The 27,469-nt window shown below is 43.5% G+C and overlaps 1 protein-coding gene across 1 annotated transcript; it reads left to right on the plus strand.

The window, feature by feature from the left end:
* Positions 1-196: 196 nt before the first annotated feature.
* On the plus strand, positions 197-26,771 carry efcab6 (EF-hand calcium binding domain 6). The gene is made up of 29 exons (XM_028400626.1): positions 197-326; positions 1,091-1,296; positions 4,039-4,128; positions 12,500-12,636; positions 13,302-13,417; positions 13,627-13,754; positions 14,150-14,298; positions 14,469-14,570; positions 15,419-15,509; positions 17,283-17,409; positions 17,468-17,541; positions 17,625-17,705; positions 17,849-18,009; positions 18,336-18,482; positions 18,700-18,904; positions 19,586-19,700; positions 20,437-20,537; positions 21,444-21,623; positions 21,900-22,018; positions 22,114-22,284; positions 22,621-22,773; positions 22,922-23,132; positions 23,205-23,399; positions 23,554-23,793; positions 24,123-24,299; positions 24,766-24,949; positions 25,027-25,214; positions 26,015-26,164; positions 26,649-26,771. The coding sequence occupies exons 1-29, from the start codon at positions 197-199 to the stop codon at positions 26,769-26,771; spliced, it is 4,251 nt and encodes a 1,416-aa protein (XP_028256427.1).
* Positions 26,772-27,469: the final 698 nt, after the last annotated feature.

Here is a 27,469-nt window from a genome sequence, read left to right on the forward strand (position 1 = left end):
TTTTGGTTTGACAATGGTGGGTGGAGGCAACAAAACCTGCCTTAAATACAGTATGTTCTGCTGAAAAGCATCAACACACACACACATCCGCAGAGAGAGAGATCAGGTTCATGTGTTAACTAGCAACCGCAGTCCTCTTGTGCAGTGTCATTTATCACCCCGTTGTCCTCCCCCTCATGCATCAGTATCACCCGGTATGGACAAGCTGCAGCAGCCTCTTCACACTGGGCTGGGACGTGCAGTCGTGGGCTCACGGCCATACACGTCTCCCAGCCCTACACGCTCCTACACAGTAGGGAGGCAGACATGGACCCTCACAGAGAGAGGTAAGAGGTTTCTGATTCTTTGTTTTATTTTGCTGAACCTGAAACAGAAAACTGTCAAATAGTTGGCCTGCAAAAAACCTTCAAGTATGTTTGAAAAGTTAAAGCAGTCAAAAGGCTTTTGAGGATTTTTGTAGGACTGTGTCTAATTAATTTCTAATACATCCTTCATTAATGTTTTTTACATAAACAAAGCAGCAGTTTATCAGAACTACATTTGAATTTCTTGAGGTTAAATTCTTATATGAGCACCTATTTGTGTTATTTGTGATCAGTCCCATCAGGAATACATAAAAATAGATAGTTTCAGTTTGCAAAGGACTGCTATTGATGATAGTACCCCCCCCCTCCCAAAAAAAAAAAAAAAAAAAAACATCATTTACACAGGTTTATTGGAAAGCTCCACCATGTGTACAACAGTGGTATTGCACCTCTCAAACACAGAGGGAGCCTAAGAGCAATTTTCCCATTATAGTCCATTGTGTTGCCTTAGTGCTGGTGACACCCATCCATAAAACAAAACAAGCATGCACCCAGCTCACTATGCCACCTCTCCTGCATTGTCTCTTTGTGCTTGATGCCATTGCTGCCCATTGTTCAATTTTAACAATCTTACTTAATCTTACTTGTGTAATGTGCAATATGAGAGATGCTATCTCTTGACCTATTTGCTTAGCATTAGCTCTGCTTATCAGACTTAATGTGCAATGTGTACACAAAACTACCATCAAATCACATGATGTATGTTCTTTTTTTAATGCCCTCAGTACGCCCACTGACCTCTCACTCAGGCCGGCAGCTCTCCCTGCAGCAGGTGAAACGCCTGATCCAGGACAGGCAGCTGAACATCCAGTCAGCCCTGATGGCAGCCGACCCCAAAAGAACAGGCCTGTTGGAGAAAGAGGAGTTCAGACGAGTCCTGAAGAGGCTGCTGTCTGTCAACCAGAACCAGCTCAACGCTGTGCTGAACCAGGTGAGAGGGAAGGTGTGTTGTTTACTAATCCTAGTATGAAGAATTTCATGTAATGCAACTGAAGGCATTACATGAAACATGACCCAGGGGTCATGTTAGGATGTGAAATCTGCTGTTGTTTTATGAGGCATCCTCCAGAAGATGGCAGTAGAGGTTCTCTGTTAACCCATCTCGGGTGCTGACATTGACAAATGATGCTCTGTGGCCGTGGAGACTGGTCAGAGGAGAAGTGAATCTGGCAGCTGTTAAAGCAGACTTTATTTGTTTGCACTTCTGTTGCATTCACTGGCAGCTTTTTTCTTTTTCTTTTTTGTATTCTTTTATATTTCCCCCAGCCTGCAGACTAAAAACTGAAGGAATAAATAAGATGGTGTTCATGTTTCTTGGTGGATGTGTAGATTTAAGCCATCCCTCTGCATCCATGAGGATACTTCCTCTCTTTGGCATTGATCAATTGAGCGTGCGCGATGGTGTTTTTGGCATCGGTGTGCAGCGCACTAATTCCCCCTCTCCCTTCATCTTCATCAGTGTGCGCCATGCCTCTGTCACTCCGCTACGCCACTGTAATCGTCTCCACTGTTCTTCTTTGTTCCGTCTCAGCGCTCACGCCTGACAGTTTGACTGCCTGTCTTTCCCACACAGATTTCCTCCTATAATATCAGCACTTTGTGTCCTCCACATACACACACTCACACTCACTCACATTCCTCCATCCCCTATACCCCACCCGCTCACCATCTTATTCATTAAAGACAGTTTGTGGGTGAGTGCGTGTGTGTGAGTTGTGAAAGTTTACTTTAAAGGACTATCACTGGAGTAGCAGCTGTTGTTGCCTGTGACATTTTGATGTTGAAGTCGCTTTGTGCTTGAGGGAGCGAGATGCTACAAGCAGCTCGACAACCCCACCCTTCCTCCTCCTCTTCTTCTTTTTTTTTCCATAAAGAAGAGCTCAAGTGTTGGTGTGAGATCTTTTCTATTACATGGTTATCAATTATTAAGTGTACCCTGAAAGTTAAGCCTATAAAAGGAGAAGTTGCATGAATAATTAGGATGGAGAGTCAGACAAAAAGATGCTAAAATGATTATTGGATCTGATTCTTCTTAAATAATAATGAGTTTATGATTTACAGAAGGAGCCTCAGACCTATTAGAATTCCTCCCAGAGCCCCACTGATGTCAAAGGATATATCAGTTTGGGTGTTGTTGTTGGCCGACATGCCGATCTAGAAACTATATTTTTTCAGAACTAATGCAGAAAAAAGGGGCAGGGTACACCTTGGACAGGTCTCCAGTGTATCATAGGGGGTTAACATAGAGGGACAAACAACCGGTCGCACTCTCACCTACTGCCAATTTAGAGTCCACTGTTATCCAGACATGCATGTCCTTGGTATGTGGGAGGAAGCTGGAGTACCCAGAGAAAAACCCACACATGCTCGGGAGGACGTGGAAATTCCTCAGAGAAAGGCCACAGTCAGATCCGAACCAGGAACCAGTGCACCACCATGCCATCCCTATGGGGAAATCATTTGTTAAAAAATGATTTGATTTCATTCATGACTATTACATTAAACAGATTTTAACAGTCCTCTTTACTTGTTTAAGTGTCTTAAAAAATGAAATATAATACATCTAAATGCTTGCTTGCCAACAAGGCATTCTATAGCTTCTACAGTGTAACTGAGAAGTTAGGCATGACAATGACAGCATTGCATACATAAATTATATTTGACATATTATACCTCAACAGTGCTTCTTAGCCTCTACTCTATCGGGCTATCCTGACTGTCTGTAACTGATGGTGTCTGCAGTGTTACAATATAACATATGGCTTCACGAAATGTGTGGAATTTATATAATATATAAATGTACCCCTGCTCACCTGTTAAAATAAAGCAGTTTTGTGTTGGTCTGCTGTGTAGAAAGACATTTGAGGTACTGGAGTACTGATGATACCAACACGACTCCACCCTGCCTACCCCACATCACTGACCTCCGTCTCACCTTCAGCCTCAGACTGAACTGCAGGTGTAACAGTGCTGTCACAGGTATATAGAGCGTGGAGACCCCCCTCTCCCTCTCCCCCCTCCCTCCCCTGAGGTGGGGGGGTCTGTGTGTTATGCTCCATGGCTGCTGATAGCAGTGATAATTGGCTGGTGTGATGTCTATAATAAGACTCAATGCCAGGAGCTCCACTGGGGACCGCTGCACTGGATTACACCATGGAAGGATGTAGGGCAGGACAACAGGGACTGTACTTTGATTATGAGCCACCAAAATAGGTATACGTTTGTGCCTGTGTGTGTATGTGTGTGTGCCAAGTATTTGTCAGCTAGATTGAATTATGTGAAAACTAGTTCTTTGGTTTTGTGTGTTTGGGCCAAATCTTTACCTTTGTGTGTGTTTGTGTGTGTGTTTGTGTGTGTGCGTGTGTGTGTGTAAAACATAGCACAAGGTCGGAACTAAAGCGACATGCCTGCATTCCCCAGGTGTACCTTGTTCTGGAGCACAGCACCTACTGTTTATTCCCTGAACAGCCTCGTCCTAAAAATTACAGCTCAGGCTGCCTGATGCCAGCCTTCACCTCACCGTCAAGCTCTTCCCATCTCCACGAAGAAGCCATTACATGTGTCATTATCACAAATGCCACTGCTGGAACATTTGAAAAGTTTGGTTTGAGCGAACACCTCAGTCTCCAGTCACTCAGTTGTTGACATGCCTTTTTGCTTGTGGCTGCTGTAGGTGTGTGAGAGGAGCGATGACATGGTGGACTACATGCAGTTTCTGAGGAAGTTCAGCCAAAGTCCCACAGCCCTCAGAACCAGCAGCAGTGTGAGGTAACACACCTCTTCACTTAAGCAGACTACTGCTAAACAAAGCAGGGTTGTGCTGCATTTGCAGTTACAGGCTTTTGGTGGCAGCAGAATGTTTTACTTTTGTCTGTCTGTGTATTTATTTTAGACATGGTCCACAAAATACTTCCATGTCCCTCACTGAGATTGAGAAGCATCTCAAATACAAGGTGTGTATAGTCTCTCACACTCGAATGTTTTTCCTGTTTGTAGTTAAAGCTGCCTTGGCTCCTGTGCTGGATTCGTTGTCAGGTTTACCCATCAGTTTCTTGCTGTATAGCAACAATAAGGGAAATACATATGATAATTACTACTGAGATATCATTGTACAATTATACTTCACGGTCACCCTCACTTTGGAAAATACCCATTTTAAAAACATTTACAGTCAGCTGTGTCTTCGAAGCATGAAGACATGGCAGTCTACAAAGAGTTGTATGTGTGTGGACACTGGACATGTCAGACTGGGTTATGTTGTGCATGTGTGTGTGGGTATACCTTAATTGTCAGTGTGACTGGCCCCTCTCCTATTAGCCGCACTAGCTCTGTTCTCAGTCTGTGGGCATGTTGTGGGCCCTTGCAACACTAGAGCCTGTGCCACGTTTCCAGTTTATGTTCACTCATAGTCAGGAGGATGATAAAACCTAACCTCACTGTAAAATGTTTTCAAGAAGTCCAGACGCCTTGCTTTAATCTTCTACGTATTATGACCTGGATGACTGAGAATCTTCATCAACACGTTTAAATGTGTTCATCAGTCTCAGAACCTGATGTGACAGTACGTATCTGAGGTGGATTCTTGCTTTAACACTTCTTAATGCTGCATTTCTTAAAAAATAAAATGAATTCAGTTCAGTTCTTAATACGTGTGTGACTCACACATCATCCTGTGTGTGTGTGGAAGCAGCTGTTTGTGGGGCCAGCTCTGGCAGAATTGAGCCTCTATGTAGGAAGCATGACTGAATTGACTCTGGATTTGTGCTGCTTGTGTTCCACATATTACAGCGGACTGTTGATGTTGTTGTGAAACAGGAACATTTACCAAATCCTATCTGTGGATAAACAAATAGCCCTCGGGGCTGTCCTTATCCTCTCGACAGACATTGTGTGTGTGTGTTGTGAACTGTATGTTTCTGTGTGGGATGTACTCAGGAAAACATCTCCCACATTCTTCAGTCATCATAGACTAGATGTGTCCAAACACTTTGATAGTCAGCTACAGGAAAATGTTGTAATCAACTTGTCTACAGTCAGGTCTTAAATACAATACAGGGCAGTGTCTTAATGATCTTAATGATCAGGACCCCTCCTCTCCTGGTCTGCAGTCCAGACAGTAGATACCTCTCCTGTTAGCCGCTAGTTGCTACCTTTGTTAAAGTGATGAGCCCCATTGACATTTGAACCTGGGCCACTGCAATGCGGTTTTAACAGTTTTTGCAATTAGCTCTAAAGGGTAGACTTTAAAATAAATCTTCAGTTTTTTGATGACTTGTTGATCCCTTCTTAGTTTCCTTATTCTATCTATCCACCCATCCATCCATGTGGTGCTCCCAAACAGAACTTCCTCTCGCACCATGTTGGGTCTCTAGCTGCACTCAGTCCTGTGAGTTCTAGGTTTTAGCCTGAAACAGTGGTGTGGGGAGGTCTATCTGAACCAGAGAAGGTGTGAGGGACAATGCCTGTCAAACAAATGTGTTTCTTTCCACTGTCCAAATCAAGTTATCTTTAATATCAAGCAGTGGCTTTGAACATCTTGTGCAGGATGCCTTCCTAAAATTTTGTTTCCACAGTGACTGTTGAGTCTGACTTCTAATCACAGTCTAACTGTGACTGTCATTTGGTGGTTATGCATTCACACGCAGTTCACCAACCTTTGCCATGGCATCATCAGTAGTTGCTAGGAGAATTCTGTTACTATGGTGATGAAGATGTCAAATTTACCAGGTAGCAACCTGTCTTGAGGTGCAAGAAGAAGTCATGTTATAGGGAGTTAGTCATGATGAATAAATCTGACATGCAGAAGACAACAACAAAGCCACCAGGGAATCCCTCTCTGTAGTCTAACAGTTCTGGTGACTTTGATCTGTGTTGAAATTATTTGACAATTACCATTATAAGTATGTGTGTCTTTATGTGTGTGTGTGCGGTCACTCTCTGATGGCTCATCTCAGAAGAGCAGCTGGGCCTGATAATGAGTGATGCGCACACACATATGATGAAGTACCAGTCACAGCTGTTTACCCCGTGTGCTCGCCTCACTTATCAATATTCAATTAAGATCACAGCAACACACACACTCACACTTTCACTGAAGTAGCCATCCAAGGGTAGAATGAAGGATGTTTCTAAACTGCTTATTAACTCCATCTGTGTCTGGATCTACTTCTTTAGGTTTATTTATTACCTGTGTCACAGTGGAGTTAAATCTGACGAGATACAAGCCCAGATACTGCTCAAGAGCAAACTTCACTCATACCTAATATTTCAAATCAGATCATTGCAGAGGTCTGAAAGAGGTGACAGGTTTCCACTTGTAAAACTAAGTAATATTTGGACAGGTGGCTTCATCCCTTCAGCTGTTATTCCTTTATGAGCTGTGCAGGCATTTGCCAAACTCTGTCCAACTTTTTTTCCATTTTGTGTATCACTGTGTTAACTTTGTCATTTTAATTTGATCCCTTCTCAAACATAAGATCTCTGTGGCTTCATGTCAGAATCTGCCTTTTTGGAAAGATACTAAAGTGAATCACTTTCTGTACTTTGCTTGGTTTCGAGATACTTTCAGAAGTGTCTAACCAACACACACTGGACAAAACTGTACTTGATTAAATATACAGTCTCTTCAGTGTGAAATCTGCATTCATACCCAGCCTGTCCTCACCATGAAAATGTAGCATGAGGTCAAAAATACAGTCCTTGAAAAAGGTACAGTGTGTGTATTTCTCCAGCAGAGATGCAGTATCGATGAAAAGAATCTTAAAGTTGAAAAAGTGAAAAAAAGTTTTCAACAGTGGAAGGGAATGGCTGGCCTTGTAAATGTGTGTGTTTAATGTTTTGAATTTGTGCCTTTTAGTAAGATCTTTACCCAAACCCCTTTCAATGATTTTAATAAACTTAACCAGTCACGATTAAAAACAAAATGTAATCACTCCAGAGGGATCTGACCCCTTCCCTCCTGAGTGGAAGTCTGCCGTGTTGCGTGTTGCGTGTCCTCTGTCCCCGTTAGGCCTGAGCTAAGGGAAGACCCAAATGCAGAATTAAAAGGCAAGTGTTCAATAAAAAGTGAGCAGTAATCAGCAGCAAAAAGTACAATAACAAAAAATACAAAGAATAACCATACAAAATCACAATCCACACAAGACCAGGGAACCGTAAAGACACAGGTGACACGGACACAGTGGGATGAAACCGTGGTAACATTACAGGTAGCAAAACAGACAAACTGACAAAGACAAAGGGGAACACGAGACACAGGTGAACACAATCAGGGCGGAGCGGGTAATCACAAAGGTTTTTTTGTCCAACACATGCACCACTTTTTCATACATAATGGCAGCCGAGAGCGTGCACCTTGTGGTTCAGCAGTTCCCAGTTAAATCCACAGGACAGCAGGAAACCTCCGTATGGGGATTCCCTGGAGTAAGTCATCAAATGTTGGTCTGTGGTGTAATCTGCATCTAACAGCAGAAGCAGCATGAATATTTCTGGGAAGCCCTCTTGTAGATCCTCCATGTTGTTTAGGTTATATAGTGCCTTTGTACTGAAAATTTTTGGACAGAGAGCGACTGCAGCAGAATGGTCCCAGAGCCCCTTATTATCCCTCTGAGCTCCACTTTAATGTCGCCTGTCTCTGGCACCCTGGAGCCCAACCAGAGAGAAATTAGCCCTCTAATTGACAGACAAAAGAAAGTTCATCCCTTTGCTCTCTGATGATCGTCCGTCTGATCTCCTTTTCTCTCCTCTTCACGCTCCCTGTCACTTAGCACTTTCTCCTCCTCTCCCGTTTGTGATCTGACTGCGCCTCCCTTCATTCCCCTCCAACTCTCAGCCTCTTTCAGTCCTCCCCCTTTCATCCCTCCTCTTCAGAGAGCCATCCTATCCCTCTGCTCGTCTCCTTCCCATAATTCATAGTGACAGGAAAGGTTAGAGCCTGCATGCCGAATGTCTTTTAAAGCCTTGTTGTTACACACTGTTTGCATGTCGACACAGTTTCACTGCAAACAGAAACGTAACATCGCCTGTGACGCTAAATATTATCAGACAGTACTGAGACGTAAGAACTAGAGCTTCTGAAATTTTAAAGCCTCTGACCGTCCGTGTGCGCTGTCTAACAGTGCCTATCTAACAGTGTTTGTGTACTGCAAACATGCAGGTGAGGTGGGAGGCTCACACACATCTCATTAGTCATTAATCATGGCTGTAATTAAGCAGCTGAGGATGTTCCATGGGTAACAAATCATTAACGATGTTTTCCTGTATTCAAACAGGTCATACATTCATCCTATTCACTTTAATTACTAATTTATGACTACAACACTGTCTAAGCCCCACCTACACCGGTGATAGTGTGTCTTTATTTGTTCACATCAGATGGTGAGAGGCTTGCCCCTGTTCTGTCTAAATACACTGCTGTTGACTTCAGCCTTGAACATCACATGTGTGATAATATTTGTCCTGCTTGCTTTACACAACTGTGATAGTACACCAAAACTACAATAGCCCCCTCATAGTGTTGGTCAAAACTCTTTTAAAGAGAGGAGTAAGGGTCTCTTAGGGGGACCACAGTTTAATTTATTTCATTGATTAATATCTTAAATTGTGACATTGACATTACCTGTGCACATTTGTCCAACACATCATTTTGAAAAAATGCCACATTTGTTTTATACTACATCCACCACACAACACATTGTTACATTTATGTTACATTATGCCAGCCCTACAGCTGCCTATGTATCCCTCAAAGCTGGAACACATGTTTACATTTTTTTAACTACAGTTTTATAATATATGAGTTGTCAGCCTTTAAGCCTGCTGTTCTCTTTAGTACATCTGCATTGATACAAACGTCTGTTCTTGTGTATTTTTAGTAAACTGATCCTTTAAATGTGCAAGAGCCATTAGCAGGAGGAAGAATTCACAGCGATCAACTGGCTATCAGACCTACCTTTGGGTCAAGCTGTTGCGCTCATACTAATCAGCTGAGAGGGTAACACACAGACATTGCAGAAGGACGGGCAAACACACACACACACACACACAGGGCTGGCCAGATTAGCATATAACAGGCCGGTAAACAAAAACAACCGAGCTTTCATTAATTAAGGACCATGGGGCTGGGCGGGCAGCAGGATGGGCGAGGGCTGCTGAGACACTCCGAGCACGGCACAGAGCCAGGCCTCCAACCATGCCAACCAGAACACAGCTGCCTAATGGAGCGCTGGCACTGCTGAAGGACGGGGGAATGGAGGCGGGAGGGGGGGTAACAAAAAAAAGAGGGGAGGGAGGGAAATTAGAGATAAAAACTAAATAATCAAGGAATTTGCAACAGAGGGAGGCATGAGCTGAAAGACAAAAGGGGAAGAAAGAAACAAAGTTTGCAAGGGAACAAGAGGAGGTGGAAACAAAGGCAGAGGAAGAGAGAGAGGGGGAGTTTGTGTGTGCAGAGGGAGAGATGAGATGGAGATAGAGATGGAGATTGGATGATATCCCTCTGTCTCTGTTCATTAATACCGTATGATCTCCTCTCTTCCTCCTTTGTGATTTTAACACATTTCTAATTAGCACAGAATCCTCTAAGTTGGAAAGGGAGGGAGGGAGGAGATCGAGGGGATAGAATCATATTTATATCTGTCTTTAATAAATTCACTTTCATTTGATCTTTTTTTAAACGCGCGGGCTGCTGTGGAGCGCCTCTTCTCTTTCCCCCTGACTCTGGCAGAATGAAAGGTGGTGTAAATGCAGGGCTAATTGTTATGCTTGTAAGGAAGCTTGCACGCGCAGTAGCTCAAGTTGTTAGACTACAAAAGTTTTACGCAAGCACAAAAAAAAAGGAGAAAAGACACATGTCTCCTGCCATTCAAAAGGGAAACAAAGGAAAGGTCTGTATCTTTTGCTTGACTTTACTCCATCTGATCTACGGTACTTTGTGTCTCAGCATAGAGACAATGTCAGTGTAACAGCACATGAGGGAGGCTCCCTCCACGCCTTTCACTGAGAGACTTGGCAGCTCGTCTAATCAGAGTGCAATTAGACAGAGACTTCTCTGGGCGACAAAAGACTCTGATTACCCAAGAGTCACTGGGGGTATATATATATATATATATGCCTGTTCCTCCATGGTTAATGTGGCGCCCTGGAGCTACAGAGCGAGCTGGTGCATGGCGGAGACATTGGAAGTCAGGACTGGCTGGACTTGGCAGTGGGGCACTCGTTCAGATTAAGCTGACTGAGCTCTATTTGAGTTAGCCTGATCCAAACCCCCACCTAACATCTAGCTTCCAGATCACACATACATTAGATCTCTGCTCACGCATGCACGCTTCATCACTGACTGCAGCTAAGCTGAGCCAAAACATTAGGACTAGCCATAGGATTTGTATTCATTTGTTGGCTCTGCACATGGTGTCAAAACAGGCCAAAAATAAACCACACATTACATTTCTACACTCATCAGTGCAACTAGGAAGCCATGATCACATACTGCACATCAACATGATTATACTGTTTTAATAGCAGTAATAGGACCTTATATTGCCTGATTACACATGTCAGTGTAAGTCCCATTAGAGACGTTCAGGTCAGACACCTGTTTGACTGTTTGTATTTTGTCTACTCTTTGAATAACCATCAGTATGAACTCACTCTGCTGACTACAACCATTTCAATGTGTATCAACATCACATTTACTGGACTTTACTTGTACACTAGAAGTGTTTGCTGTTCTATTAGTACATGTAAATTGAAGACTGAGAACACTTTGTCCTTCATTGACTTCTTCACCTGTTGTTATCAGGTCACAAATGGTCTTTTTTGTGCTATAAATGTACACTTAAATCTATTGTATATTTATACAAATAATAATAAAGACTGTGAGACACCTCCAGAAGTTGCTATTTCTAATTAGTTTGATTCCTTTGTGATGATTTTGAAGGGATTTTAGTAAAGTGCGGTGCTTTTATTTAATTATTTTGCCTGTGCTTTTTTGGCTCACAAGCGTGTCTTTATAATCCAACGCTCTCATTAGCCCAGCAGTTAATGAGCTGTCAAATTGTCATGTGAGTCATGTGATCATGACATACTTCACTAATCTATTTTCAACAGCACAGATAAGATGGGAAATTGTGTCCATAAAAACAATCCTTTAACTTTATTAGTGGCTTCAGTTACAGTTACATCCTTCGCTAAATGTTGTGTTTCTTCTTTGGTGGTTTGGTGGTTCCTAATGGCCTTTCTACACTGTGCGATTTTTAGCGATCTTATAAGACCATTGCATGACACACTACACGACGTGAATCTAATAAACTTTGGTACGACGTCAAGTTTGATTAAAAAAAAAATATCTCCACGATTCCCCTACGATGCTCGTCTTTCTTCTGGGACAGCCCAAAATCACACAGTGTAAACCGGGCATAACATAGACTTTTGTGACTTTATTGGTTCCATCAGGGAATTATAATAATGTGTTCTGTTTGGGAAGACATAACATATTGCCATATGATGGACCTATGTGTCAGTTAAATGTTATGAGACCCATCTGTGATCTTTTCTTTAAACTAAGTTAGTAAATTTGGCACCTTAAATGTATCCAATGACTGACAAAAGTTTTGACATAGTAAATTCTGCATCTATTTTGTAACGGCTCAGTGGTCACTGCATTGACTCAAGTGAGCTAATGTTTGTCTTTAGCATGTATTACTTACAATAAAATGTGTAGAATTAGGTGTAGATCTGCTCATATTTGAAGATGCTTTCCTTTGCTACTGCACCAGGTTTTACTGGTGGAGCACAGCAGCACATCCATATCAAACTGCTGTTCTACTCCACAAAAATCTCCATTAATGCTTTACTGACCTGTAATCCCCTTCAGTGCCCCCCCTTCTTTCTGTTTCGTCTGCCTACCACAAATCTTTGCCTCTCCTCTTTGCTCGCTCCCACCTCATCTGCTGTCAGCACTTTGGGGAACATGCTCGGGCTTCCACAGATCAAGGCAAGCGTGTCAATAACCATGTTCAGAGATGAAAGCTCCGGCGAGCTGAGCCTCACAAGTCGGGCGGGTTCAGGAGTTCACAAGCTCCGCCGAGGTGCACTGTTGCTGTTGCTGTCAATCACTGTGTGTGAACCCCCCGCAGATCGGAGGCAACCTGAGGACTGTGATCAGAGTGTTCCGCCTGTTTGACTACAACCAAGAAGGACACATCCAGCAGCACGAGTTCCGCCGCATCCTAGACAATTACTGCATCCGCCTGACAGACAAAGAGTTTCACAGGTGGGGGTTAGTTAGTACAGTTTGTCACAACACATCAAATCTGTGCAATGGCATTCAAAGACTCACAAGAAGCACACATACAACTAACCAGCTGTTTAGTAAGGTGGAACAGTCAGTACTTAAACATCAATTCCTGTTCCAAACAAACAGTAAGTGCCACATTCCTCATGAGCATCTTTTAATGATTTGTTTAACAGGGTTGGTATATTTTACATACACTGATTGTCAACCAACCAGCACCAGCCCAAGTATTCCCAGCATTCCCCACAGCACAGCAAGTTGTCTGTCTGTCTGTCAGCTAGGACGAGATCACTAACACTAAGTTTGTGGTCAGCCTTTGTCCCCGGATGAAAAAGAGCTAATTGACTTTTAAAACTTGGGGCCCTGCAGTCAAATCCACTCGACGCTCAACTTTTTTTGACGCGGCTCTTGAGGATTGTGTGTGACAGGTTCATTTTCAATGGCTTTAATTGGTTTTAGCGCCAAGGACACACAGACACAGACACACACACACACACTGCATATAGTATAACAGACAAAACTAAACATAAAACATGACCTCTTTTTTATGTTATCTTTGACATAGATTTTTTTGACACTATAGGCCACTTTACCATTAAATAAAAATAAACATCTGTCTCTGTCTTGTTTTTGTTTTTTTCAAGGTTATGGAATCACTGTAGTCCCAATAACACCATTATTTCCTATGAAGCATTCTTGGACAAGCTCGGCTTCGGTGACAGCCATAGTTTTAAGATGGCTCCAGTCTGCACTAAATTAGGTATGGATACTCTGGACTAGACATCAACATCAACATCAACACCAGTATACAAGTTTTTAAAGACATTAAAGGATCTACAGCCACACTAGCTACTCTGAAAGTCAGCTACGTCATTTCATTTCATTCAATACGTCATTTGATGAGAATTTGACTTCCAATTTTTAAAAATATGTTTTAAATAATGTGTTATATATACTTATTTTTTATAGAGTTACCTAGCCGAGGAACAGCTCAATGTGAGAAAGTAAAAAGGGAGAATCAAAGAGCAGAATCTCAGGTCAGCCGGAGTCCTCCAGTCCTGCCACACAGAAAGCTGCAGGCTCTCTTCTACAACAAGGTACAGACTTGTCTAATTGACTTTGTGTGTTTCAGTCCTCCTGTTTGCGTGTCACCATCTGGCCCTCCTTCCTGTATTATCCTCTTAAAGACGGAGGGGTAAATTGGCTCTAAGTGGCGCGTCAGGATGCAAACGGCAGAGGGAACACTCCTAATTAAAATGTTTGCCCAGAAAAATCAGCTCCTGCGTTAGTGTGTTAATCACGGCTAATTTGTGGAAAAGATGGTTGAGTTGGGAGCTGGCTTTGCTCTCACATCCTAGAGCTGCATTGGGATGACAACTAAAGACATGGATGACACACTTCCTGTACTTAATTGAGGAGAGAAAGACAAATCAGAAAGAGGTTTGTCTCTAAAACATAAATGCGTGTACCTCTGTCTGCTCTTCACCATCAGATGTGTATGAACTCTACTCCAGTGTGGCAAGCCCTGAAGGCCTTTGACACCACCCACTCTGGCTTGGTAAAACAGGACATCCTCAGGGCTGTTCTGAGCAACTTCATCTTTCCCATGAACCCCCTCTCCTTTCAGAAGCTGACCAGTCGGTAGGGGAATTTAACATTTTACTTATTTATTTCCTCTCTTCCCTCATTTTGTCAGCCTGCTAAGCCTCAACCTCTCTGCCCTTTCCTCTTTAAATCTTAAAAACAAGCTATCATATATTCTGTGTCATATATTATTCACGCACATATGTGGATTATGTGTGTGTTTGCAGCTATGGTGTGAAAACAACAGGATCAGTGAGGTGGAAACACTTCTTGGGTCATTTCATGAACAGGGTCATTGAAGATGGCGATGCAAGTGTTCGGCCTGACAGGTCAGTCTGCCATGGTATATATATATATCATAGTGTGTGTATGTATATATATATATATATATATATATATACATACACACACTATGAGGAAGCAAAACACACAGGAATACACAGGGAGGGCAGGTCTTTTCACAAACCCCAAAAATACATGATGGGTCCTCCATCTGTCTCTTGATGTAGTCCATGCCCACATGACAACCCAAACACAGAACAAAGGAAGAAAAAATCTGGATCCATGTTCAATGCTAAGGTTAGCTGCATAGGACAGGAGGCCAGAGACAGTCTACTGCCGTGCTGTTCTGCTATGATTGGAGCTGAGTTCAGAGTAAACAAATGGCATTGTAATGCATGGATTTAAAAACTAATCACAACCTAGTAAAAATGTGGAATGGCAGTAGCAGGGAAGAAAAGATCTAAATATAAAATGAGGAACTGATGAAGTTATTGTTTTTTAGGCTCCTGTTGTGTGCTTCATGTGTGAATGGGCAACAATGTTTGGATCTCACTCATTGGCCACTGTCAAACTTCTTTGTATGAAAGGATTCCTGCCATTTAGACCCAGGGTCCTATTGTGGAGACAGTTCCTCAAAGGTTCCTGCTATCCAGGAAAGTCAAGGATCCATGAGGAACATTCACCTAAAAGGTTGAAGTCTTGTCTATGTTAAAAAAAAAGATTACATGCACTCTTAAGAGATAAATTCATAAAGTCACACATGTCATCTGAGCCTGGAGGAACCATGATCTACCTCTGCAATGGTGACTGTCATTACTGAAATTGTCATTTTAATTTATGTTAAAGCACTGTTGAAAAGTCTTCCGAACTATATTAACTCTGTCCCGTCCCTCAGGGCTCCTGAGCAACCTGCCCTTGTCGAGGATAATTTGGATTTCCACAACATTTACCTGCGCTTGAAAGAGATCTTCAGGGTTCACGCTACGGTAGGAGAAGAAATTATTACCCTAAAATTGAGTGATTTGCTACTTGTATAAACAACTCACACATTTTTACAGCACTGCAAAAAAAGTAACAGTAACAGGCAGGACAGAAGTGATTTTGAACATTATCAGACAGGACACAAGGGAGTAATCTTAGCAGATTGCTAGGATACAAAGGCACATGCTCAGGTGTATGCTTTAAATTTAAATGCCAGACAGCTTTACAGATGAGCCAATCATCATCCGCAGCTTTTTGATGGCCATAAACATGATTAGATGATTGCATATGGCCACTGGTTAGCCACTCAGTCAGTAGCCATATGTTCGTCTGACAGCCGTCCCCCTGCAAAGACGCCTCCGCATTCAGTTCTGCCTCTTTAATTTTGAATCAGTCTTCTTCAGCTGGATGAAACTTTGGAGTTTGAATAAACTTTAGGGGAAAGGGTGTGTGTGTGTTGGGGGGGGGGGGGGGGGGGAGGGGTTCCATTAATTCTCAGATATCTTTGATGTTGCTGCTGCCACTCAAAAAAATAAACAAACAAAAAAAACACTTTGCTTCCAAGTTTAAGAAAGTGTGTAGATGTGTGTGTGTGCACATGTGTGAAGCCTCTCCCAGTTATGAATCACACATATCTACATGCCAGAATCTCCTCCCTTAATAGCACAGAAGGAGGGGGGAGGGGAACAAATCCCTCCATCAAGTCCAAAATCTATAGAGCGGATGGGACATCAAACAAGAGTATCCTCACGCTGCCAGCCAATAATGAGGTTTTTCACTCAGGCAGGTTTTAAGCCAACTATGATTTTTAGACTGTCTCTGGGGATGCGTTCAAGAGCTCAGATGACTAGCAGTGATTCACATTGTTTGTGTGTGAATCACAATCTACGCACACTTCACATGGACGTCAGGCCATAATTAGTGCTGTTATAATGTAACTGCGCCTAATCATATGGAGCACTTCACTGTTTTATATCATAACCTCAACAAAGAGTTCAAAAATTGCAAGATCAAATGAATAATCCAGTGCCGTGAGATACAAACAGTGCTGTTTGCATTATGAGCCTGAATCTCTTTTACCCCAGAAATATTTAATGTAAATCTAAAAAAGCATTTTTATACATCAAAAATCTGTCTAAAGTGGTAATTGGTCCCATGCCGTTTAACATAATATTCTTAATTGGCTGTAGAAAGTGAAATTCAAGTTAATCTTAATTAATGTTTTGCCAGGCTCTGTCTGTAACTGTCATACGTTTAAGAACACTGACCAAATAAAATCATTCATTAGTTCCATCTAAAAAAAAGTCAAAAAGGTGGATAACACTAAAATTCAATAGCTTTTAAACAGAGTTGGGACTTCAGCATGTGTTCACCGACTTCCAAAGGACATGAAGAAAAGGACTTTACAATTACACAAATAATTGTTGTATAATGAACTCTTTTGTTTTCAGAGCAGCACTGTGTTGTGTGTGGCCTTCATCAGGGTCATCATAAATATATTAACACATTTAAAGAGCCATAAGCTGACTTCGTTGAAACATGTCAGGTCACCTAACAGTGGTTAACAGTGCCGCCACATGAATGTTGTAAGGCTGTGCCAGTGTGCATTGTTCCCGCTGACTGTGTTAACGTTACAGAAAAACACAGGGGGATCTGGGATGTTGCAATCTGGAAGAGAGGAATTGTTTTTTGCCCTGGCTAGGCTGTCTCTTATGATTGTATCCGATATAAAGAACAATTCTCACATAGATTAGTTTTATTTTTTGTATTTTTTCCAGAATGAGGGAGGCTGCATCAACAGAGCAGACCTGCACTATTTCCTGGAGAGACCAGGTGGGACCCAGCCTCGGCTTTCCCGTCCACAGATCATGGAGCTGCTCAGGGTTCTGGATCCAGGACACACCGGTGTGGTCCAGTTGAACAGCCTGGAGAGACAACCCCAGCATCACCTGCGTTCCTACAGGCGATGCTGCATCATCACCTCCCCCTGCTGATACCTCTGAACCCCTGGATGTCCATGAGACGGGAGGCAGTGCTGTATGCTTTGTAAATCTGTGTTTTGTTGTAGTTTACATGTTGTCATGTAGGGAGATACATGTTTTTGATTCTTTTTTTTCCAGGATGAACAAAAAGCAACAGATGAGAGACAGACCCCACAGTGGGCTGATAAAGTGTGTGTGGCATCTGCTGCTCAGAGAACAGTAAGTGTGTAAACTGTGATCAAATATCACACATATCACAGACAGTGACATCAAACAGAGGAGAAGACCAAAAGAAAAAAAGTGGGGTTAATTATTAATGCAGTGTTTGATGTGTTTGTGTGTGTGTGTGTGTACTTATTTAGGTGGAGAGTTTACTGTTGGACAAGCTGTGTGAGCAGCTCAGTTTGGTGCTGGCAGCTCTGAAGCTGTGTGACCCTCAGCACACTGGATATGTCTTACAAGAAGATCTGAAGGAGGTTTTAAGCTGTTATGGCGTGCACATCTCAGATATGCACTTCAAAAAGTAAGACACACACACACACACACACACACACACACACACACACACAACAATCAAAAGCTCAAGGCAAAAAGGACAGCTGCAATAATTAGAAGTCAGGTGCTGCTTTTTGGAGAAGAGATGTACAACTGATATTCAGAATAAGCTTCTCCTCCATTTCCATTGAAGTGACCTGTACTTATGATCAGTTTATTGAAAGAGATGACGGTGTTGACGTGCTGAATGACTGTATGCCTCTGCAGACAGTTCTGTTTAGAACAATAAAATGCTACCACGCTCAGCCCAGCACAGTTTTAGTTCTTTCTTTGTGTCTATTTGTGTTTTTTCAGGCTCTGTGCATCCTGCTCCAGACCTGGCAGCTCTTCCATGCTAGTTTCTTACAGCGACTTCCTCATAAACCTAGGAGTGCCACTAACAGATGTAACAAACACATCCTCAGCTTACTGCTCCAACAAACAGACACACAATGATGACAGGTGAGCAGAAATTCTTCTTGTTCAAGTCACCTGAAAAGCCTCAGACAGGGGTCCAACAGTGTGCCTCACCAAGTCTCACTCTGACTCATACTGATGCATGTTCAGGGTCTAAAAGCATGACAAAACATTATTATGGCTTAAAGTTTGCACCCTTCACCCATCCTGCCTCCTGATACATAGTCCACTGTTGTCTTTGTGATCGATCTGCTCCCCTCAGGCTGAGCACATCATCGCCTGTCAGACGACAGCGACCTGCCTCCAGCCTGCAGGTCATTCCAGACAACTGTAACATCCAGGACATCGTTTTCCAGAGAATCAGGTCAAGATTACAGCAACTTCACTCCAGCCTGAGTGACCGCATCGATGCCATCATTCAGAGAGCTGGTGAAGCTAAGACTCTGTCTGAGGCAGATGTCCGGACGGTGAGAGACTACTGTTAAATAGAGAAGTAAAGCCCATGTGAAGGGTTAAAAAACCTCCCACAGGAAATCAAAATGGCTCTTCATTAACCTACGGACCTATGGGTGACAGGAGTTAGACAATGAAGTCAACAACATGTTCTTATTTAATATTAAGTACAAGAGCAGTGAGACCGCCTGTAGTTCTGGGAAACACTTCCCTGCAGCCATCACCAGCTCTGACTTGGTGTGCTGCTTCCCCCTGAAGCCAGAGCTGTGTGTGTGTTGGATTGTTGCTGTACTGAATGATGAAATAGTGAGTTTTTGGGCTGAATGTGAGCAATGTTCACAATGTTCCTTCCTCTATATATCTGCCTTCATCCTGCACCAGTGTGTGCAGAGATGGGATAGTGCTGATTAATATTCTATTTATCAGTGCTTAAAGTGACCTCAGCTTCATTATTACAGTCAAATAATGATAATAATAATGCTACTATTTTTTTATAGCTTTGCATATTTTGGAGATTCTGATTTTACACTGAAGAGACAGCGGTACCAAAGTCAGACTGTGTTTCCTCCACAGGAAATATGTTTAAAAATGTGCAGGTTCTGTTGCGTTTGTGATTCTGACCCTGCACATCCAGTGTACCCTGACCTGAGGCTGAGTGCGGCTCACTGAACTGCTCTGTCCTGTCTCGCCCTCAGATTTTAGAGGACAGCTGGGTCATCTTGGACGATAAGCACTTCAGCAAATTCACAGAGCTGCTGGGCTTCAGGAACGGATGGATCGAGTGCTCAATGTTCCAAGCAAAGTATGAGGGTGAGGCGGAGGAACAGAACATCTTGACCAGCGGCGTCAGCAATCCCATCAGTTCTGCATGGCAGGCTTTTCAATGCTTAAATAGAGATTTTAAAAATCCCTTCCCACTCCCCACCAGGCTCCCGTCTCCTTCCACTCCATCTTGCCTTGCATCAAAACTCCTACCCCACCCACGGTGATCAAACATAAGCCCCCTGCTTCCTGTGAAATTATGTCTTTCTTAGCACATGAGACATTGGAGAAATCATACTGGATTATAAATAGAGTAAGAGTGAGCCTCTTCGTCTCTCATTAGCAGAGCGGAGAAGCACACAGATTCAGAATCACATTCATTTCTGCTTGTTTGGGCTAATTATGTGCTTTGGAAGCAGAAAACAGAGCAGCAGGGCATCGCTCTAATTTGTATCCTCTAAAAAAAAAATACAACAAATAAATAGAAGAAGCATTAAACAAAGGCAGGACAGAAAGTTAGTCATGTTTGCCAGGCATAAAAAATGAATTTTCAAGATTTAGAATACAAGTGTGCTTCTAATTAAATGTAAATCAGGTCAGGCAGTTAAATGCCCAGTGCGGCTGGTAGAGGGCATTATGTGGAGTGTACCTAAATACCAGTCCTTCACAATATGGAACTAAAATTTCAATTTGTTGAGTGGATTTCCCTCACAGAGTGAGAAATTTAAGGGAACAATTCACAGCGCATCTGATTTAAAGGCAAAACTTTCTGTCATTACTGCAGAAGCCAGAGAGAGGCTGCAGGGGTCAGAGGTCAGCAACCTCCTCACCACTGCTGAGCAGTGTCTGGCTGCCATGAAGACCAAGATCAAGACTATCCATGGGGTAAGAGCATGATGTAGTTAAAGCCACATTTTAGTCTCACTTTAGTCATTTTAATGTATAGTCATTTAACTTAAGAATGTACCATATTACGCCTTTATAACAAAAAAAGTATGTCTAAAGTCTGTTAGAAGAAGTGCAACATATAATCATATTCCTCACAAGGTTGCAGCATGTGCCTAGCTCTGATGTGTAGTCCAGGCAGCTCAGTGTGTTAGCGTGTGTGAGTGGGTGCTTCACTGTGAACGAGCCCGCAGGAGCGGGAAGAGGTGTGTGTTCACGTACAGGGAGAGTGAATGAAAAGTGATGATAAACTGGTTAAAGAGTAAATGCAATCTAGGCAGCAATTTTTCATCATGGTTTTACTCGTTAGTTCACAATGAGAAGAGATTTAGTTTTGCGTTGTCAGTTTTTGTTGACAAAATTAACCAACGATGTGCAACATATTTCTGCTGAACTCACTCTAAACCATGATACTACCAACACCATGTCTCACAGATGGCATGAGGTACTGACGTTGAAATGCAGCGCAACCTTTAGGCGTAGTTTTATGAACATTAACATCAGCCAAAGTGAGAGAGGCCTATAGCTGCTGAGAGGTTACCCTGGGCTCCTCTGTGACCAATGACATGTCTTGTTTTTCAAGCATTGTTTTCACCTGCAGCAACGCCAATGATGATGTTGCTACTTTTTCTGCTTTCCCACTGCTCTGTCCAGAGAGCAACAGAGACCTCCTCATATATCACAGGGACTACTTGTGAAGGGAACAAGGGGCATGTCACTGTGTCTGCTTCCCCCAGTGGATGTGTTTTGTTTTTTTAAATTACACTCAGGAACCATGTTTATTAAAAACAGAACACACCTTTCAGACAGATTGCCTGCTCTGATAACCTAATCTCTTCTCATCAGGACAACCTGACAGCATTCCGGTTCATGGACAGAAAGCGTAAAGGTGTAGTCGACCGCCATGATTTCAAGGTGCTGTACAGCAGCCTGAGGTTTTTCTGCAGTGAGGAAGAGTACCAGCGGCTCCTAGATCTGATCGGCCTGCACCCCAGAGGCAACCTCAACTACACAGAATTTTTGGAGGTTGTTGAAAATGATGGCAGACGCAAACAGACAGAATCCACTTGTGTGTGAGTGTGAATAACAGTCGTCAGTCATGTTTAGGGGAACTGTGGCAATGTCGAGTTTTTCATGTTTGTGTTTTTTGTGTGTCTGTATCCTGACAGACAGCAGCAGCTTCATGACCTCCTGTTGTGTGAAGCACGCCATAAATGGGCAGACATGTCTAAGGTCGGCCTCCACAAAGCATGCATACAGAGATTCTTGTCATGATCTGAACCTGTTCCTGTCCTCAATCAGGTGCTGTGTGAGTTTGACACACACAGCCAGGCATGGATCTACAAGAAGAACCTGAGGGAACTGCTCTTCACCTACTCTCTCCCAATGACATCTGATGAGTTTGATCAGTTTTGGATGAGGTAATAGACACCCAGCTGAGGCAGCGCAGCCCCTACACTGCCTAATGAATTATTCCTCTCTGTCCTAGTGACTCTCTTGGTGTTCATTCTGACAGGTATGACCCAGAGGGGAGGGGCTGTGTAGCAGTTTGTGAGTTCCTGGAACGGCTGGGTATTCATCATGATGAGGAGCTGAGGTCCCGGAGCCAGAGGACAGACAAAACGGATGCTCAGCAGGACACTCACAGACCAGCTTCCGCTGATGCTGCCTCACTGAGGCATATACGGTAAATGAAGTTCTCTTTGCCTGCTTTTATCCGACGTAAAGACTGAATCACAGTCTGTGTGTGCCAGAAAGCAGCATCGTTTTTATCGCTGCATAATATCATGACAATAAAGTGTCATGAAGTGAAGTTACAGCTAGTGTTGCTTTATAATAGACAAATATACAAATAGCTTTGTAGTGTTTGGATAACATCTAACAAATGTTGGACATAATAAACAAGCTTGTATCAATGATCATGTTAGCTGGATATTTGACATAAAAAGGTAGAAAACTATGAATGCTAGAAAAGAAGAGCAGCACTGCGATTTGTTGTGAGTCCCTGCTGTGCTGTCCGCAGGCAGGTTGTACAAGAGAACTATGAGAGGCTGAGCGATGCCCTGACTCACCTGCAGGCAAGAGACGGCACAGTGACAGTGGAGGAGCTGCTGAGCCTGCTACACACCTACAGCTGCTCCATCCAGAGAGAGCAGCTTGTAAACCACCTGCTCAGGTCAAATACAGCTTTAACGCTCTGCTCTCACTCAGATATGCATCCAGATATATTGTTTTATCACAAACTAACTGTGCTTCAAGGTGCTTGCTTTCCCCAGCCAATCATCATGTCTGTGTTATACCTGCTTCACCCTTCCTTCTTTTAGGCTTAAGGTTTCCGTGGATGATAAATGCAAGAGGCTAGCTAGCCTGGACTTCCTGTGTGCATTTAACAATAAGGAAGACAAGCAGTGTGAGCGTCCTCCTGCTTCCCCTGATGCTGTACGCAACATAGAATCTTTGGAAAACCTCAGTCCAGGCTCGGCTCTGGCCAGGATGAGAGAACTTGCCTCTGCCTCAGCATCTAATCTGTATAAAGTGAGGCTGAGCTCCACATTTCTGTGTCATCATCCTGGCTGTCAGCTCATCATGTTTCTGTGGATGTCTCAGGCATTCTCAGCCTTCGATCAGCATGGGACGGGAGCAGTCAGAGCTCTGGATTTTCGTCAGGTGCTGGAGTGTTTTTGTGCTCGACTGTCAGACAAACAGTACAGATACATGCTGACCAAACTGCAGCTGGATGGAGAGAAGTGCACTGTGAACTGGAAGGACTTCCTCAGCACATTGCAGGTGCAGAGCCCACAGGTAAGAAAAGCCAAAGCAGGAGTCCTTGGTGAATAATATGGATATTTCAATTAGCCTAGTGGAAATGAGCTAGTGTGGGATCTGGGCTAACCATGTTACAACTTGCTAGCTAAGCTTCTCTTATGTGTATGTCCTCCTCATCTTAATGCTGCAGATAACTGAGAGGGCACAGAGCAGAACCAGGGAGCGAAGGAGTAAACCCAGTTCCGCTATTCAGACCAAGCCCTCTGCAGTCACACACCCTCTGCAGCAGATCCAACATGTGGTCTCAGGTCACCTGTATGAAATCACCGAAGACCTCACGGACATGGACCCCTCCAACAGTGCTACGATCTCCAAAGATCAGTTCAGACAGCTTTGTGATCGGCACTGGCAGAGCCTCACAAATGATCAGGTGAAGCCAAAAATGATAATTCAGAGGAAAGGAGATGCTTTCCAATATCTCTCCCTGTGCTCTCAAGCTGAAACAACACCGCCTGGCATTAGTCCACGCTTCCAAATGAGAGGATGAATCTGAATGTTGCTACATTTGCCAGTTCAGTTCTTTTTAGACAGTGTTTTCTTCAATTATTCTAATCGCAATCTAATTTATCTTTGTTGATAATTATAGACTGCATGAGAAAGTTAGTCATCTGTGAAGCCAATTTATGTCTTATATGTAACTCTCTTTGGGGTATTAGTTCCAACTGTGTGGATGATTGTGTGTTTCTGTTTGCCTCCCAGTTTGAGTGTGTGTGGAGTCAGATGCCTGTGAATGAGCAGAGGAAGCTGCAGTACAGAGAATTTCTAAAGCGCTTTGGTGCACTGAGCAGGACCCCCCATGCTGGACTTTCCCCTGAGCCCACAGTAGCAAAACCAGGATCCACTGACACCGAACCTTCCACCCTGCAGCGCACCAAGGTACAGCACATGACAGTTTCACAAAAAAAAAGATCAGTGAGTTATAAAAGAAGCCTGTGCAGACTGGATCTGAAGGAAACGCCTCAATGCAAAGATGTGGGTGTGTGTGTTCCCCACAGGCGAAGATGCATCTGCGAGAAAATGTTTCAAATGCAATCAAAATTCTGCACCTTCCCCAAGGCTCTATTTACTGTGTAACTCTGCCGCATGAAGCTGCAGGATCAGGACTAGAAAAATGAAAGATTGGAGGGAAATAACAGGAAGAAGAATAAGAGTGATGTGCTGTTTGTTTTCTGCAGTATTAAGCTGAGGATATAACCACCTGATTGGCTGTGCATCACACATGGTGCATCCTGTATCTTCACCTTCGCTGGTGATTTTGTAACTCGTCTCTTGACTGTAACTCCTGATGAACTTTCTTTAGTGTGGCCTTGTAAGCCCTCTCCTGACCTTCCCTCTCATGCAGTCTGCCCCGCAGTGCTGCTTCAGGCGTCCCGTCTCAGCAGGGAGGCCAGGAACAGGAAGCCCAGCGGGCAGCACGGAGAGGAGGCTGCGTGCGAGACTGCAGCCCTGCTGGAAGGAGATCCAAATGAGCTGCGACATGCTGGATCCTCAGCAAGAGGGACACGTTAGCGTTGCCTCATTCCTGGGTGAGAAGCAGCTCACAGACACCGGGCTCTTCCCAACGCATGCAAAAGTCAAACTATTGAGCCTGTCTATGTTGCAGAGATCCTTCAGTCCTTTAACATTACTATGACCGAGGAGCAGTTTTACCATCTGGCTGAGAAGCTGAACATCACGAACAATGGTTGTGTTTCATATCACGGCTTCTTTCGTCACTTTCTCCTCAACCTAAAACCAGCAGAGAGCAGCAAGCCATTTGAACGGAGGAAGCTCCCCCTTCCTACTACACCGGTAAATATATATAATCTGTCTTTGATATTTAAGCTACAACCAAAGTTGATCAGGATAGTGTGGGTCTGAGTGGGATCACAGTGGGTTTAGAGTGAAAATGGGACACAGAACATGTATTCTCAGGCACACATACCCATGCTGAGCAGCGCATTAGCTCATTTCAACTCCTCTGTTTGAAGCCTGATGTATTGTAGTTGCATTGGCTGCGAGTTTAATTTGGGTTACAGTGAAGTGAGAGGAGGAGGAGGGGGTGGGGGGCTCTGGAATGTGAGGGGGTGGTGATGGGCGACGGCGGGTTGCCAGATTGTGTAAACTCAGCGGGGACCTCCCACCCTCAGGCTCTCGACTATCACCTCCCATGATGGGTAAATTGGAGAAGTTTGGTGCGTTGCAGTGCTTTTTTGGCACAGAGAGGTGTATACGAAGCTTTGAACAATGACACACGGGTGGGCACGCACTAAAAGGACTCCCACTGAGTGACTAAGCCGAGCCCCAAGCTTTAACGGAGCGTGTGGGTGAGGGCCTAATCTGGCAACCCATGAGCAGCAACCTTCCAAACCAATGTTGGAATAAACAAAGACCTGCATTGTCTCGAGCGAAACCACCATCTGTGTGGAATCACAGAGAACTCCTGCATGTTATCATGACTGGAGTTTACAGACAAAACCTCTTTATCTGATCGCACAACAAAAAGCACTGTGTGTCTTCACTCTCAGCTTGTGAAGAAGTGAAAAGTTACTGATAATGTGGGGGCTCTCACCTCTATTTGTTTTCTCTCTCATTGTTCCTGCCTGGTCCAGACGAGTCTGGGCGTCCTCAGCGGAGACGGCGTGCAGGTCATGCTGAGGATCTACGAGTCGGTGCACTCATCCTGGTCTGCCATCAGACGCCGCTTCCTGACATCCGACCACACCCGCACAGGAAGCGTCACCGTGCAGGACTTCAGGAAGGTGAGGTCATCTGCAGACACACAGCTCCACCTGCATCTGAGCTGCCAAGCTCTAAGAGATATGAATTATTAATGAGTGAGTCTCTTCTATCTATACTCTTCTATATGTGTAGGGGAAAGTGATGGAGAGTGACTGGAAATCCATGTATTCTAGTGTACCAGCTTACAAAGCCACACACAGACACCAGCTCACTTGACAGCCAATCAGTAATTTTAATTGTTCAATTAAGTCGAAGGTTGAAACAAGACCAGGCTGACATTTTGGCCCAGGAGAGCAGCAGCTGGCAATCCAGCTTTATTGTGCCTGTCATTTACCTGCTGTACAATTTACTGAAGACAACGCTCCCTCAGCAGATCAATAGAAACAATTAGCAGCCTGCTTAAGGATGACGTCTCCTCAATCCCTCCACAACAACCAAGACACACATTTCATACAACTTGTCCTTGGTTGGTTTCCCCCACACCCTCACCCCCTCCCACTGCAGGTGCTGCTCCATTTCAACGTGAGCCTCACAGAGGAGGAGTTCTTTCACCTCAGCTCGTACTTGGACGCCAACACCACTGGGAAGATCTGCTACAACGACTTCCTCTGGGCATTTGTGCGATGACCATCATCAGACACAGCAGCACAGGGGGCAAGAACACAAACTTGACTTCTCTTCACCTTATCGCGCTATACTACAATAATATACAGTAGCTATTGAAAACACGAAACAGAATCTTGGTGGCAAGTTTATCTCTTTAACAGTGTAATAAAAATATCCTCCAACACTGAAATGAAACAGCACACGAGGTCCGGTCCCCATTTTGTGTGGTTAATTAATAAAATTTCTGTTGCTGTGTGTAATTGGAAACACAGATGAGCTGCAACATGGTGACGTTAATATCTATTCACAGTCAGTCTAACATTTGGTCACAATGTATGTAAGCCTGTATGTTCCAGACACTGACACATCCACAGCATTGTACTGACACCACCACTGTGGGAACAGCAGTCAGCGTTTCATCTGACCAAATGACACACTTCCAGTATGTGTTATCTTTCTGCAGGTTGCCCCTAAATACTTCAGTCTGGCTTGAAGGTGTCTAACTTCTGTAGAACTGGAGTTTTTCTTGGTTACTAGTGACTGTCTTCTCTGACACTTCAGATCCAGACTTGGTTAAATCATTTACTGGTGTCTTGGCAGTTGTTCTTAAGACACATCTCTCACTAGTTTTCTTAATAAAACCTCTCACACCAAGTTCTTGAAACTTGAAAAGCTCCTTGTTACTTTCACAAGTCTTAAAACACAACATTACTTGTTAA

The sequence above is a fragment of the Parambassis ranga genome, chromosome 2 (genome assembly GCF_900634625.1).
Source record: "Parambassis ranga chromosome 2, fParRan2.1, whole genome shotgun sequence".
Classification (NCBI taxonomy): domain Eukaryota; kingdom Metazoa; phylum Chordata; class Actinopteri; family Ambassidae; genus Parambassis; species Parambassis ranga.